At 37.4% G+C, this 16548-nt stretch overlaps 1 protein-coding gene across 5 annotated transcripts in view; it reads left to right on the plus strand.

Moving 5' to 3' along the window:
- LOC145694742 (uncharacterized) overlaps positions 1-16548 on the plus strand; it is a 753582-nt gene that overhangs the window by 209648 nt on the left and 527386 nt on the right. For all 5 annotated transcript variants that reach the window (XR_014133041.1, XM_081771342.1, XM_081771336.1 and 2 more), the window contains one exon: positions 5540-5571. Coding sequence is in view for 4 of the 5 variants with exons in the window: in XM_081771342.1 (XP_081627468.1) it covers positions 5545-5571 (27 nt within the window). In the remaining variant the exon portion in view is untranslated. Of the gene's footprint in view, positions 1-5539; positions 5572-16548 lie in introns of those variants that run through there.

Genomic DNA, 16548 nt, shown 5'->3' on the forward strand with positions numbered 1-16548 from the left:
ACTATAACTTATGCGTAGGCGCAGAAACGGCCATAAACCGGAATATTAGTGAGAGGGTACTGACCGTTTTTCTTTTTGTATCGTTATAGTTAGAGCCCGGATTTCCATGCACAAACAAACTCCGAAATATGCATGCAAATATACACGAAAAATATAAAAAATATGCACTAAAATATGTATTAAACATTTTAAGATGTGTACTGAAATATAAACTAAAAAAATAAAGTTTCAATATCTTATAAAAATATATCACCTTAATGACTTTGATGCTTGAACAGTGAACGTATTCCATAGGTTTTCTTCTGTAAACCCTCGGCGCTTATCAGTAAGAACCGTTTTGTAGATTGAAAAGTTACTTTCTACGTCAGCTGAAGTCATTGGTGCATGTGAAAAACACCAAATGTCTTCTTGTCTTAGGTCCTCTTCCAATTTCTTGTTTTCACCATTAAGTATATTTGCAATGTCACAGATTGTTTTGTACCCGAGATATTTGCCTAATACGTGGCTAAGTTTATCTGACGCTATTTTAGCAAGACCGTGAGTTTCACTGGACGAAGACTGCGATAATTCGTCCAACAAGGAGAGTGAATGCTGCGAAGCATTGTTACGGCATTCCAACTGTCTGATACTTTCAGGTATTTTTGAGAAGTGGTTGTGTATGTAGTTAATTTTGTTCTCAATCCCACTTGTAGAGAAACATTTTTGTGACACATAAATAGCAGTTGCGTCATCAAAGTTTAGTGAGTTTACAACTGTCTTCATTTAATTTGTTTTCTGCATAGTATGACACAAGCCTCACCGGGTTAAAACTGGTTGCGGAGGTAGCGGAAAATTTTTCGAACGAGAAATATACGTACGCGCAATGGAGCTTTCTTTATATTTGATACAAAAGCATCTACTTCCAGATATTGGCATCTTTTTTTTCTGCTACACGATGAAGACCGTGTGCAAGACAAGTCAGGGGAGTAATTTTGGACATAACATTTTATTCTATACAACGTTTTATTTTACATCTGCGTTTACAAAGTGATTTAGTTCACTTTAAATATAACGTACGTACTTGTGATATAGTCTGAAATATGCTAGTATGCAGCAATAAAATTAGGAAATATGCAGCGTCCTGCAAAGTTTACAAAATATGCATGCATATCAAAATTCACTCAAAGTGTGCACTTATATGCGCTATCATATGCGTCTCAAACGAATCCGAAGTCAGTCGGATATACAAAAATATTTTCCATACGTTCCTGCATGCTAATATAAACATGCGTTTTGCATATAAATCCGAGCTGTAGTTGTAGTATGTATTTTAAAAGTAAACTGGACAGATTGCCCTGTTCATAAAAATATACTCATGTAAAATTCGGATATTTTTGAGGTGGTAGTGTAAATAAACAGTAATGTATCAACCAGTATTACCGAAAGGATTTTAAATAAATATATATACAGGATGACAAGAGATAACCCGAGCGAATGTTTACCATACATTTATTAAACCGAAAGCATTTAGCAAAACAACAAGAAATACCAAGATGATGGGTATTTAGGAGCAATATGTTCAGCAGGTTTCAAAGTGGCCTCCCTTTGCGGCAGTATAGATTAGGGATGGCCACATTTTCCGGAAAAACGGAAAACGGAAAATTTTCCGGAAAATTGGAAGACGGAAAATTTTCCGGAAATTGGAAAACGGAAAATGTGATTTCCGGAAACCGGAAAATCATTTTTCCGGAAATGGCCATCCTTAGTATAGACGTCCAAATGTGGTTAGCAATGTTTGGCGATGGGCCGCAGGTCCTCGGGCGACAATCCGTGCTTCATGACGCAGCGATTGTTTCAGCGACTCCAAACTTTTGTAGCGTGTAGTGCATATCTTGGCCTCCAAAATCGATCATACACTGTTGTTCATAGGGTTAGAATCCGAGGAGTAGGGCGGCTATTCCGCAGACGAGATAAAGCCCGGAAAATAGCTTCTGCACTAGTTTTCCGGTCGTTTCGCCCTGTGGACCGGATCAGAGTCCTGGTGGAAAGTCTATTCCATATTACCGAAGTGCCGTCTCGAGGATGTCGCGACAATACATGTCGTGGTTGATCTTGACCTTTGATCCATGAACACCAGAGCGGTCTTGCCACTTGCGCAAATTCTACCCCAGACCATGAAGACTGCGGATTTTGGTGGTGGTCGACGATGGCTAGGTGCCAGGAGCCTCTGTGGACCAGGTACTGTCATGTTGGTGGATGTGCGCTTGCTCCACGGTGAACAGCTTCTCGTCGGTGAAGAGAAAGCACTTCCATTGCTGACCTGCGACCCGGCAATTGAGAAGGTGGTATCGTTCGAATCGCACGAGCTTGTTTTCGTCAGTGAGCAGCTGAACTTTTTGGAGCTTGTATACATTGAGGTTGAGCTCCCTTTTGTCCATTTGCCGCATCGATTCGCGGTTGATCCCTGTACAACAAGCTATTTTTCTGACGGGAGACCCTCAGATTTTTTTACATTCGATTGATGATCTCGCGGTTCTTGTACGTGTTGACGTTGCGCTTTCTTCCTCTTCCGGAACGATTATCGTTCATGCCTTTGTGATTATCGTGTGGCAGATCCACGTCCGATTACACTGTTTTACAAGGGTTGTATTTCTGAAATGAAATTTTGTACTATAAAAGGAATGTGACATGGAAGTTCAAATGACACATCCGATTTGATCCGTCAGGGATAGTTTACGAGTAATTCAAGCATTCATGTACTACATGTATTCATATACATGCCGAACACAGTATATGGTGACAAAAGGGAATTTGAAAAGTAAGACCTTGCAACATTGACAGCTTTCATTTTTCGGAGGTTGGCAAAACTTGCCCGACAGTGTTTTATTGTTGCAATGTGATGTTGGGAGTAGTTTTTGAGTTAAACTGAGCGTGTGAATCTGGTATTTTATCGGGCGTTAGTACTAACGTTACTTACCGTATGTAAACTAAATGCTGTGGATTCATTTTATTTGTGTTTAAGTGAAGTAAAAAAATGCCTGGCACTCGTGGTTGTAATGACGCAGCTAACAATTTCTATTATGTTTGTGGCGAGTTCACCTTCGTGAGGAACAGGAAGAAAATCACACCCATCAAGAGAGCATATAAGCAATGCTTTGGCGCCCGAGCTGGTGATTTTGATAAGAAGTAGTCACCTAATATATGGTGTGCTACATGTTATTGTAAATTAATTAAGTGGTGGCAAGGAAAGAACGTTTCATAATTTGCTGTACCGATGGTTTGGAGGGAACCAAGGGACCATTTGACAGACTGTTATTTCTGCTTAACCAAAATTCAGGGATTCACGAACAGCAAATCAAAGAAACATATTGTTTATCCGGATCTGCCGTCAGCAAGACGACCTGTGGCACATTCTGAAGCTTTACCAGTTCCTTCAAGGCCTACATATATAGAAGAGATGAGTGATAGTGAAGAAAGTAGCACTACAGAACTTACATCTTCTCCGGAAAAAAGAAGGGATCCCCGTATCAAGGCACGAGTACGCCCACGCCACGTGTATTACAGCAGGATGATTTAAATGATTTAGTGCGAGACTTAGGACTCAGTAAACAGAAAGGAGCATTGTTAGGCTCCAGGTTACAGGAATATAACCTTCTCCACGAAACAACCAACATAACCTTCAGGAACAGAGAATGTGCTTTTGTCTTATTTTGCCAGTGATAGTTCCGTGACATTCTGCAATGATATTCATGGATTAATGACAGCCTTGTACATAACATACGAACCTGGTGAATGGAGATTATTTTTGGATGCTTCGAAGAATAGCTTAAAAGGTGTATTGCTGCATATCGATAATAAACTGCGTTCAATCCCTATTGCATATGCCACTTTTACCAAAGAGAGTTATAAAATTTTTAGAAAGATATTGACCTTAATTAAGTACAGTGAACATAAGTGGAAGTTGTGTTGTGACTTCAAGGTAATAGCATTATTATTAGGGATGCAACAAGGTTACACGAAGTATGCATGCTTCGAATGGGATAGTCGGGAAAGAACTTCCCACTATGTGAAAAAGGAGTGGCCTAAACTCAATTGGACAGTTGGTGAAAAGAATGTGCAACGGGACAGTCTTGTAGATCCTAGAAATAAAACTCCTACATATAAAACTTGGACTTATTAAAAAGCTTGTGAAGGTAATGGATCCCAATGGGCCAGCTTTTGCATATCTTGCTGACAAATTTCCTCGACTATCAGCTGCAAAAATAAGAGAGGGCGTGTTTGTAGGTTCGCAGATACGAGAACTGCAGAAAGATAGAGGTTTTGAGGCATGTCTGACAGGGAAAGAAAAGCGCGCATGGATGAGTTTTACGAAAGTAACCCAAAATTTCCTTGGGAGAAAACGGGACCCTAAATATAAGATAATGGTGGATAAAATGCTTGCAGCTTATCAGGATTTAGGGTGCAAAATGTCCTTGAAGGTGCATATCATGGACTCACATCTGGATTACTTCCCCAGTAATTGCTGTGACATATCCGATGAACACGGAGAAAGATTTCATAAAGATATATCCACCATTGAAAAACGCTATGAAGGGAAGTGGATGCCCACCATGCTGGCAGACTATTGCTGGTGTGTCATTAGAGACAAGAGAGACACTCAGTACAAAAGAAAAAAGTAAACCATTATGTACGGTCGACAGCTGTTTCGCATATCTACAATTCTATGTAATATATAGTGTCAACAATATATAGTAATGCTTTACAAACACAAACATTACGTGCTGATTACTCCAAAACTATCCCTGATGCAGAAAAACTAAAATCAGATTTGAATTCAAGAGTGAAAATCCTTTCAGAATCACTACTTTGTTACCCAGAAATAGAAATTTTTATTTTATTTATTTATTTTATTATTATTATTATTATTATTATTATTATTATTATTATTATTATTATTATTATTATTATTATTATTATTATTATTATTATTGTAGAACAGTGTTACCAGGGGTTGCTGGTGTAGTTCGCATTCAACATTAAACTGTAGAATTCACGTCTTATATAGCCTCGCTGCTGAAAAAAGACGCTAATCTCTAAGCCAACCAACGAATCGAAATATGAAGCTTTTACCCCTCTAGACTTCCGTGTTTAGTTTAGCACAGTAGCTCTTAATATTAAAGTGAATAAGCCTCGCGTATTACCAGCCTGGTGCAAGAAAATTATTCTCCTGACATGAACCTTCCTTGTAAATGCAATCTCGCCTTTACCTGACTTAGTCCGATTTTCAATATGGCTTTTCGGGTACAATCTTTATTAATACATGGTTACCTTGTGTAAATTATAACTCTATGGATTTTTTTTACCTGCTACTCATTTAAATGGTTCAATTACATTTTTTCAATTCCCCTTCAAATTTCAGGGACACTATTTGTGTTATGATTACCATCTTCCTTGTTAGCTAGCACCCCTAGTATTGTTTTGTGTTTATGTTGTGATCAATGCGAGAATATAATTTACTAAATTTTTATCTTACATTAATATTTTCTTTTCTTTATTTAAGGAGCCATGACTCGGAGATCCAGGCGCGTCAAGGTAAGTACTCCTTGATAAAGTTTGATCAGTAGTTAATATTGTACGTTTTCTATCTATTAATTTATAATACAATCCTAAAGGCTTTTTTATATATATATCTTTATTTGGCTTTATTTACCATAAAAACTATTCGACTGGCATATTGTCTTCATTTGAATTCCAGGGCTTCATGGTTAATTAAACGGAAGTGAGCAATAGTGTAAAAGGCAGACGATTCTGCTACAATACCTTCTATATTGTGCCGCTATTCGTTTTTATAACATCAAAATTGTTTTTGTGTAAAAATAAAACACTGCTCCTGATCGTAAGACAATGTTGATACTCTCTCAAAAATTCATATAAATGAAGGTGAAAGAATAAGAGTGTTTGTGGTTGCATGAGCACTGCAGCCGCATCCAGTTACATTGAATATGTGGCAGGGAGCTTCTGTTCCTTAACGTAGAAAAGCACATTTATACCTGCATCTTCTCGTATTGTCAACGAGTTTTCGCAGTCATTTGACAATCACCACCAGTCCACTCTCTTACTAGTTAACGAATTTCTCCACTTAACAATTGTTAGTAGTGCTTGACTTAACTTTTTATTCCGTATGGACAAGTAACAAATGAGTTCCACTAAGGGCTTGGGGCCAACCCCCCAAATTTACCGTTCTTCCCCCGAAACTTTAGTATCCTCTTCCCAAATTTACTGTTCTTTCGAGCGCATATTAGGAAGCTAAAAATCTCAAATTTACTTACAGGTGACGGTGCTTTAGGGAGAGATTGACTTTTATACCCAAATTTATTACTTTGATGTATTTTGGTTTACGTGGAAATTCTTCCATGCAGAGACATATGCAGGAATTTATTTCAGGTATTCAATGGTTTTCACAGGTATCTAAATTTAATCTGAGGATAAATTATATTAAAATTCCTAAAATCACCCTTAAAATAAGTTTGAATTTACAGATGTCAGATTTCGGGAATCCAGACTCCCGGACACATCCTCTGCGTACCTCCCTGGCACTATACATGGTTTTTAGATTAATTGCTACTCTCCACGGATCACAAACCAACTATTTTACTCTAATCTTACGAGCTCTAAGACTGATGGGCTAGTTGATTTTGAGTTTGTTGTCCCTTTCAGCACCGAGCTTATATGAGACATTAACTTACGGCTTGAGTCCCGAAGAAATGAGCTTCCACTGGGAATCGAACCCAGGTCTTTGCACCGAGCTATGCGACTGAGAATATACTTTTCCACTTCATCGTTGTAACAATTATTTTTAAGTTCATTATCAATTTGCCATTGTCTTTTAGTGTAAATGTCATTACCATAAAATGTTACATTAAAAGTTATATTTCTTTTGAATCTCACGCGAATGTTTCATAATAGAATTTAAAAGTTTTAGAATACATACTGATGTTACACTTGGTAGTGAAGCTCTGATTAGTGGACATTATTTCATTTTCCAAACAGTGTTGAATTCAGACATTTTCACCCGGGGGACAATGTGAACTCTCCGGAGGGAGGGACGTTTTCTGTATTTTTTTGCAAGAAAGCAACCCACTCACATGCACATGTTACCTAATATTGAGGCTAATTGCGGATAAATATTCAATGTAAGATTAATGTAATTAAAAAACAGTATCTTTAGACTAAACTTTAATTGCTACTTACAGTAGTTATTTTTGTTATTATTTCCTGTTTACAGTAGTTACTGTTTTTATTAATTCAGTGGTAGAGCGTTTACCTCTGGTGCTTGGGGTCTCGGGTTCGATCCCAGTCCCCGCCAAGTGAACTTTGTGGTGGACAAACACAGTGTGCGTGGGTTTTCTCGGGGTTCTCCCGTTTCCTCTCACTTTCTTCATTCCACCATTTCATTCATTACTCATCATCACCGTCTCCTTTAGCCTAACCGGCATAACCGTGGGACGTAAAACTCACAGATTTCATTTCATTTACTGTTTTTATTAATGTAGAAGTTTGGTAAAAGAAGATTTAAAATAACTTAAATATTTTAATTTTCCTAAAACAAACATACATAGACATATTTTAATAAAAAGTTTTGCGATTTCTCACACCTCTGATTCTAAATCAAGCATATTCGTCTTGGTTTCTTCGTTGCATACAACTTTGTCCACGAAATCTTCAGTAGGATCTTCGTCACCTTCAACAGCAATCTTTCACAGAAATACTACTATTTTATCGATAAAATCTATATAAATCTGAAATCCAGGGTGGACAACTCTTCCTCCCTAATCCCTCTAAATGAAGCTTTATGAATCTCACCCTCTGACTTCAATTTAGTTTAAAAAAACACACATCTGTTACTTCCGATCGAAAAATGGGATTTAGGTCCTGTATTTCAAATAATGCAACAACTGTTAATTTTTAAGAACTGAAGTCTGCTACATCAGAGATCATATGAAATATATAATCGAAGGATCTTCCTTATCTTTCCTTTCCTATCTCAATCTGTGCTAGTGCTACCTACTAATATATAATATAGGGCGAGTATAGTACCTACTAAAATACACACCTTTCATCAACAGTTGACAACTTCATGTTCTGCCAAACTCGTTCATATATTCTATTGTCTATTTAGTACTCTATCTTAGATGTTACATGCTTAATATTGTATATTTTGTTTCTTCAATCGGAGTGCAGTTCGTATATAAAGAATGCCGCCTTCCACTTGTGCTGATTCGGGGCATGTCTTCGTCCAAGGGATCTTGGGAAAAATACTCCGATAACTAAATGACCAACAAGAATCCTCATTTCAAACAGTTGACAAGAGCATGCAAAATCCACATGGAGTTTTAGTTACCACAGTCCAATTCCTTTTCCCAAGACCAGCTTCCTTGTTCTTACATTGCCTGGCGCTGACACCTGTTCCATATTAGCAATATTATTGGAAAGAGAGAACAGACATATAGTGGGTATTAAGACGTTGCAACCCCGAAAATGCAGTCAAAAGAAGGATGGAGGGAGGAAGGGATACTATTGTAAAATTCATCATGGGGACTTCAAAGACATTTGCCGAACTGCATTCCTATTGAGTGAATACACTATAATAATATAAAATGCGTCTCGTCATTTACGGAAGTCTCGTCACTTACATATATATTGAGAGATCGAGTTTCGTCTGCACGTGCACGAAAAGATTGAAAAAATGAGAGTTTCTCCGGGGAGAATGAATTTTCTTCGGGGGAGGGGGCAGATTCCTCCCTGAGCTACCCTTGAATTCATCCCTGTTTCCAACACGCAAACAGCGTCAAAAATTCTTGACAGACTAACACCATGAGTGGGTGATCGGAAAGCCTACTGTGTGTTTCAGATGTAAAGCATCACGGGCAATAGCCAATGGTGCGCGATATTCCGCGCGGTGTTGCCGGATCATGGACTCCCCTTTCCCTTCTTGCTCTTCCTTCAGTTGAGATTATGACACATACGTTGGAAACATTATTCGCAATGTAAATATACTATTCCAGCAAACTCAAGAATTTTGACTGTGCATCCTAGAAGTATATATAGCAATTAAATTACTTACCTATTAACTTTTCCAGTGGATATGCTAAACACTCGTCTTCAACACTACTTTCACTATCGTCTATGTCATTTAATATTTTGTCATTGTCTGAATCTGAGTCCTATAAATTTATTATCATGGGCTAAAAAAAATGTAAACACAAAAAATAATTCTTCGAGCCTGATTTCGTAGCACTTTATTTTTTATTTTTATTTTTTTTAAAAGAAAGCTCCGCACTTGTACTCGGTTTGCTTAAAGACATTGTCAGCTATAATTTTGGAGAAGAAACGAACTACCACGAAAGAAAGTGACCCAGATACTGATGAATTCTGTTTGTGCTAGAAGAGAAGTTACGTTCCTACACAACTAGCCCTTTGTTTCCTTCTCAGTTTTCATAGCAAATAACATTCTTGGGCTTAGTCGTCACACAAAAATAATCCGTCTGATTCGTAAGCAAGTCCATATGATCGAGTTTGTTTTGGGTTACGATAATTTACGACACCATTCAGACGCCTGGTGCTTCTGAATCCCTGCTGGAGGAGGAAAGAGGGAATAAGTGGTCGCATATATGTAAGGTAGTGAAACGTGAAGAAAAAAAAACATACTGCGTTTTTTCTGTCGAATAAGGAACAATTTATCCCGAAGTAAATTTCAAAACAATATTACGAACTTCCCATACTTTGTTCCACCGCCTCCTCGATTCACTTACCTGCCTGTTCATTCTTTTCAAAAACCATTGTCTCCCGCGTGAACGCTTGTTTTCTAATTTCGACGCTAGAGTGCAGCACGTACTGCCCATTTTTGTAAGTAATCTTTATGGTTTGCATAGGAATGACCACGCTTTTCCAATAGTTTAGAAAATAAAATGGTCTTATATTGTTGGGTATCATTCTGCAAAGCAAGAAAAGCCAAGTTTGAATATAATGGAATGTTATTTCATGAAATACCATCCGATAATGAACTACGTAAGAACATTAATAGGGGTATACATGAATGATACTAGATTTTCTTTTTTTTTTTTTTTTTCCTCAAGCCTTTGGCAGTTGCATATACGAAACTCTCTAAGTCAATAAACTAACTATATACTCCACATTTGATGAGTTGAACAATGAGGTATATTGACGAGGATTTATAAAATGAAAAAGATCTCTCCAGTATTAGACTTCCAAACTATACTATGTATAAGTGTTGGTAGTCTTATAGAACGGCTATGTCCTTCGGTTGACAGGTATCAGAGCAAAAACGGCAAGAGCTATTAACATGCAGTTTTCGGGAATCGATTCAGTGTCCCAGGAATATTTTCCGTCTCCTTGGACTACCTTCTACTTAAGCCGGAAGTGGTTGAAATCGACCACTTCCGGTTTCAACAGTAAAGCTTATAACTCAAAACGGTGATAGATAGCCACAAACTGTTTTTGGAAATTGATTCATGGTCTCAGGGAAATAACCTCTGCACCCCTATATTTCAGTAAAACTGGAAGTTGAAGAAATTCAGTACTACCTCCAGTTTCAATGTTGATTTTCATATAGTAAAAATGATAAGAGACTTTGCGAAACGTTTCTCAGTAATCGATTCAGTCCCAAGACTATACTCCATGTCTTCAATATAGTATTCAATTTGCATAGCTTGGAAGTCTACTGTAGTTTCACAGTCAGAAACGATAGTCACTTGTATATATTGGATATTGTTGCTCTCGAGACAAGATTTAAGCTACTTCATCTCAAGAAGCTCTTGCTATATTGTGAGACAGCTTTGTCATCTCGTTTCTCATAGCTGCTGTCTCGTATCGTGGGCAACACTAATTTTAATACTAAAACAATGTATAATTTGGCTTAGAGTAAAAACAATCTATATAATATATATATATATATATATATATATATATATATATATATATATATATATATATATATATATATATAGAGAGAGAGAGAGAGAGAGAGAGAGAGAGAGAGAGAGAGGGTGGCCCAAAAGTAGGTATACAGTAACTTACTGATCAACCCATTGCTTTTTATATCATTCCTTATTGCTATCCATAAGGTAGACTTAGTTTCTTTATTATTTATTCTTAATGTATTTGTACTTATATCTTAAGCTCGGAACAACCGAAACAAATGAACCTATAAGCTAGAATGTTAGAGGGTATACCTGATCAATGCAGGGGTGTAGGCGTGCACCTACTTTTGAACCACCCTGTATAATTACTCTTATAGTTAATGGCGCCGATTTCTCAGTAAATTTGGGAGGGGGGCATTCAGATGCAGAAGACATATATGAGGATTTTAAGACAAATTGCATTCAAATTATACCGAATATCGTATATTCATAAGTACAATGCGGGGGGCCGGGGCCCCCGCCCCCCAGGATCGGCACTCATGCTTATAGCATCGGAGTTCCTTCACACGAAAGCATAAAATTATATATATTGTATTTAGGCCAATATATGATTGAGCGTATTTTCATTTTGGTGCCTCAGCCGTAACATCAACAAATGTGTTTCTATTTGAACAAATATTTTTTTCTACTTCTTCAATGACTACCGCATATTATAACTTTTACGCAAACCATTTAGATTTCTTTACATTCTTTTTATTAGCATGTATTGGGTACGTACACATGTCAAACTGCAACGCAACAGGATTGACTGTCAAACGGTAGAATGCCATGGTAGGACCTGCCACCTAGTGGCGAATTCGTGATGAACGGTACACGCATTTTTTGGCTGTTGAGCAGGCAGCTTAGAGGGAGCGGACGGATGTAGAAGGCAGTGCTTTGTTCTTACGATGTTAGGTATATATATATATATATATATATATATATATATATATATATATATATATATATATATATATGAATCAGATTGCAAAGGCGTGTAGCCACGGGGGAAAAGGGGACCCTGTCTTTCCAAACTATTTCCAACTCCAAAATGAGGTTCCTGGTATGTGTTTAATGAACTTATTTAATAGTTAATGCAAATGAGGGACGTTTATAATAAAATATGAAAATTAAAAAAATCAAACATCATCAATACGGTTTCTGTACCTAATTAAAACAACTAAAATTAACCATATGCTTTATATTCTCATTTCCCTAACCGGGAGTACACTGTATGAACTCTCTATTAGATTATTGCATAATAATATCTGAGTTGATATTTTTTCGAGTTTTTTTTTCCTTTACTATTTTAACCCATATAAATACAAAGTCAGATAAACAGACTGCTATAAACAGCATTTGTTTTCTTATGAATAGCTTATTGATTCATCTACAACTCAGTACTGTCAAGATCCGTCTTTTGATAAGGTAGCATCGTGAAAATATAACATGTGTATAGTATGTATGGTGAGTTAAAATGCTTTCATATTCTGAAAGAGATCATTTGTTCTCTTTTAAATGTGTGAAAAGCTTTCCTCCCCCTGAAAGTAATGTTCCCCTAGAACAACCTGCTGGTTATACCAATGATTATTCTGTAATAAAAGTTGAGTTCTATTTCCAAATTGAAGAAAAATCCACTGGAAATTAGACGCGGGACTTATCGCTCGTTTTACTAATTGTTTTATATGGAAACCTTTAAAAGCATGTATCATGACAACCAGTTGACATAAAAGATGTAGTTTTCACGTATGTGTTCGTAATTATTTTCTCTACTTCGTAAAGTGAGCAGTTGATGTGCTAATACAATATTTCTAATAAGCGCCTCTGGTATTGTCAAGATTCGCAGTAGCGCGAGAAGTCAGCGTGCAGGACTGCTTGTCGCGAATTGTCAACACCGCTCAAAGCCAATTGGAAGTCAACTCAAGGCCATGCCGCTTATCATTTGAAATCTGCAATAAAACAAAGTATACGCTATATTGCATTAAAATCGAATCATTCGTGTAAAAATTATCAAAGAAGAAATAGTTATATTATAGGCCCTATGATTTCAATAATAAAGCTTCGAAATTTGAAGAAACTTATCCCCTTTTACCAGGGCCGTAACTTGTGGGGGGCAGGGGAAAATTGCTCCCTCCTTTTACGTATTTATCCTTGATTGGTTTCAACCGAAGCGGATAATTGGTGTCCCTATAGAGAACATGCACTGCGTTTTATCGAATTCAAATAACTTTTACGTAGTTCGTATCAGAAAATAGTATTTTTTTTACGAGGGCTAGTCAAGAAAGACTTGGACTGATTTTTTTTCTAGGCAATTTATTATTACTCAGCAACAGGCACATGATCCTTTTCAAAGTAGTCCCCGCCCATTTGAATGCACTTTTTCATTCGAGTCTTCCTGTCCTCAAACACGTGTCGCAGGCCATTCTTTGAGAGGTCCTTCAAAACCGCCTCCGATGCCTTCAGAACCTCGGAATTATCGGAGAAGCGGCGTCCACGCAGTCTGGATTTTCAGGGCAGGGAATAGAAAAAAGTCGCACGGTGCGGTAGGCGTCTCCACCATCCTCAAACCTTTGCAACAGCTCCCTGCAAGTCTCCACTCGAACGGCCTTCTGCTCTGGTGTCAGGAGTCGCGGAATCCATCGCGCACACACTTGGCTCATGTGGAGGTGGTCATGCAAAATTTTGAAGGCACTGCCATGAGATATGCGTAGTGTGGCTGCCAGATCGTCGATACTGATGCGGCGATCTTCTCTAACAATGACTGCTGCCGTGTTAATGTTCACCTCAGTAACAGCTGACGCTGATACACCTGGTCCACCAGCTTTCGTGATTGTCATTCGGCCCTCTTTAAACTCTTTGAACCACCAGAACACGGTACTTCGTGGCAGAGCGTCATCTTTGTAGGCTGCTCTCAACATTCCTAGAGTTTCTGTTGCACTTTTCCCCAGGCGATAGCAGAACCGTATAGCTGCAAATTGTTCATCTCGTAATGACTCCATTTCTTCTACAGGCGACTTCTAGAGGCGGCGCAGAACATCACCTGCAATAAAAAGTCGTGGTTACCAAACATGCAATGATTCCTTAACAACATTTTATATATATGCACAGCAAGACCCACCCTACTTGTATGCCAAACTATGAAGCTCCAGCATTATCAGAACTGCCGGGGAAAAAATCAGTCCAAGTCTTTCTTGACTTGTCCTCGTATTTTAATGTAAAAACATAACATTGGGTGGATTTTTCTTTTTCAGTCCTTTATTCTTGATAGATTCTTGCAACATCAAACAATAAGATTATTTTGAAATATTGTAGAAAGGCATATACCAAGATTCATTAAAATCGAATAAGCTTTGCGAGAGTTATGGCGAGACAGTGAGATGGACGGTCAAACACATAAATGCATGGTGAGTCAACCGGTGGAAACTCACTACATTTGTTTCAATTACGTGTATATTTAGTTTTGAATCTAACCTTATTTCTATATTTTTATTAATGAAAGAAAATTAGCATATCTCAACTTTTGATCTAGAATCATACTTGTTGTTTTATCTTAATACTTTAACAAAAAAGAAAGAAAGTAAGAAAAATCTAACAGGATGAAACCAGATCTAAAACTGTATACAATATTGTGTAGCTATTCATTCAACGAAAAGAAATAATAAGAAAGTGTACTTCATGAAGATTCGAACACGGACCAACTGACCGGTAGGTAAGAACGATACCTACTATGCCAAATATTCACGTGCTGCAACTCCTGCGGTAAACTTTAAACATTCAAGTATTATATTATTATTATTATTATTATTTGAGTTGAGTAGAGTTTAACGTCTCTTTCAGCAGCAAGGCTATTTGTGTGAAACTTAATATATAACAGTTTTTTTTATTTTCCGTTCATGTTACAATATTTGTATTACATCTTGCGTAAACTGCATTTGCAAACGTAACATGCTTTATTTTACCACGATTTGCAGCTTAAAAGTTTTAGAAAGGTCAATTAAACGAATGAACTGAACTTTACTCATATCTTAAATTGCTACAAGGGGCAAAATAATATCCTGCAAAAAACATATTTTTTTATTGTGACAGATAATACATGTCTTTGACCCTGGAGAAACGGGTTCAATTTCCGGTGATAAATCATGTGGGTCGGATTCCACATCTCATACAGCCTTAGTATTGAAATAAATTCTTCTTCTTCTGTCATTCGCTACAAACGCTACGCAAAGCGTTGCCAATTGTCTTATACATTACACAAGTAATAAAAAATATGTGACGTAATTATGATAAGTAACAGCTAAGAGAGATAGTGGGAACAGGGGCGTATTTAATGTTTCTGCCGCCCCCCAATATTAATAAATCTGGTAGAAAAGTTTCAGGCAGTGAAATGAATAACCAATATTGAAGTGAAAGTGGAAAGATAAAATACTTATATCTGGAATATAACTATCAGTTTTAGATAATAAACTTATGGTTGATTTGATGTGATGATTTTTAAAAGTCCGTGATAATTTGCTATTCCGGATCATGACCCAATTGGCTCATGCGTAAATCCGGCCCTGATGATGAAGTATTAAAGAAACGTACGAAGTAATAAATGTGATAAGGTTATGAACATGGAACGTAAATGTCATAATCGGGAGAAAGGAAACGTCAAAATCAGTCGGAAAAGTTTCGAAGTCGGGAAAGAAGTTCAGACAGTGAAGCGGTCGAAGCACCCAGGTACCCAGGTAAACAGAGCTCAAAATTGGAGGAAAGAGGGAAAATGTAGTGGGAAACAGTATGATCTAAAAGGTGAGAGAGACCCTAAACTCCAGTCTCATAATCCAAAACCGTAGAATATGTGAAGGTATGGAGATATAAACAAAACGTTACCCCAAATTATTATTAAAACCGAAGTTATGTTAACAACCAAGGTAGGGGTAAAATATTGTGGATCTTAAATGTAGGTACATAGAATAAAATGGACTTCTCTGGAGAGTCTGTCAAACAGGCTGCCTTCCAAATATATATATATATTCGGTCAAAATATGAAGGTTATGCAGCAGGACACTATTTGCTAAAGAACATACCCTGTATAATTGCAATTTATCTGAGCTCGGGACAAGGGCAGTCTCGGACTAGTGGGTATAGGGCCCCAGCAGGAGTCTCACTTGGAGGACCCCATCGTCCCTTCCCATGTAGCATATAGGAGCTTCACAAAATAGTCTATAGGCGTGGTAATAAGGCCCCAAGGTGGGAACCTGTTCTGTTTCTTTATGCTGTTGCAATAACTTGTCAAACGACTAAAAGAGGGCCCCAGCAACATTTTATAAAAGTCAGTCTCATTTCGGCATTCATGGGGCCCCAATACATATTTAGATAATACGATGTTGGGTTCCCATTCTTCATATTGTTGAAATACATTCTTACTAGGTCACAAACAAAGGGCCTCAAACAGGATTTTATAATACCGTTAGTTTTATTCCAACAATGAGACTCCAAGACTACATTTAGTGCTGGGGGCCACCGAACTCTGGCTGGAAACAAACTACAACCAGTAACTATGCTACAATACAGCAAACATTACTTTCCATGTTATTCATTATATATA

This window comes from Thermobia domestica, chromosome 9 (genome assembly GCF_964235325.1).
Source record: "Thermobia domestica chromosome 9, izTheDome1.hap1.1, whole genome shotgun sequence".
Classification (NCBI taxonomy): Eukaryota; Metazoa; Arthropoda; class Insecta; order Zygentoma; family Lepismatidae; genus Thermobia; species Thermobia domestica.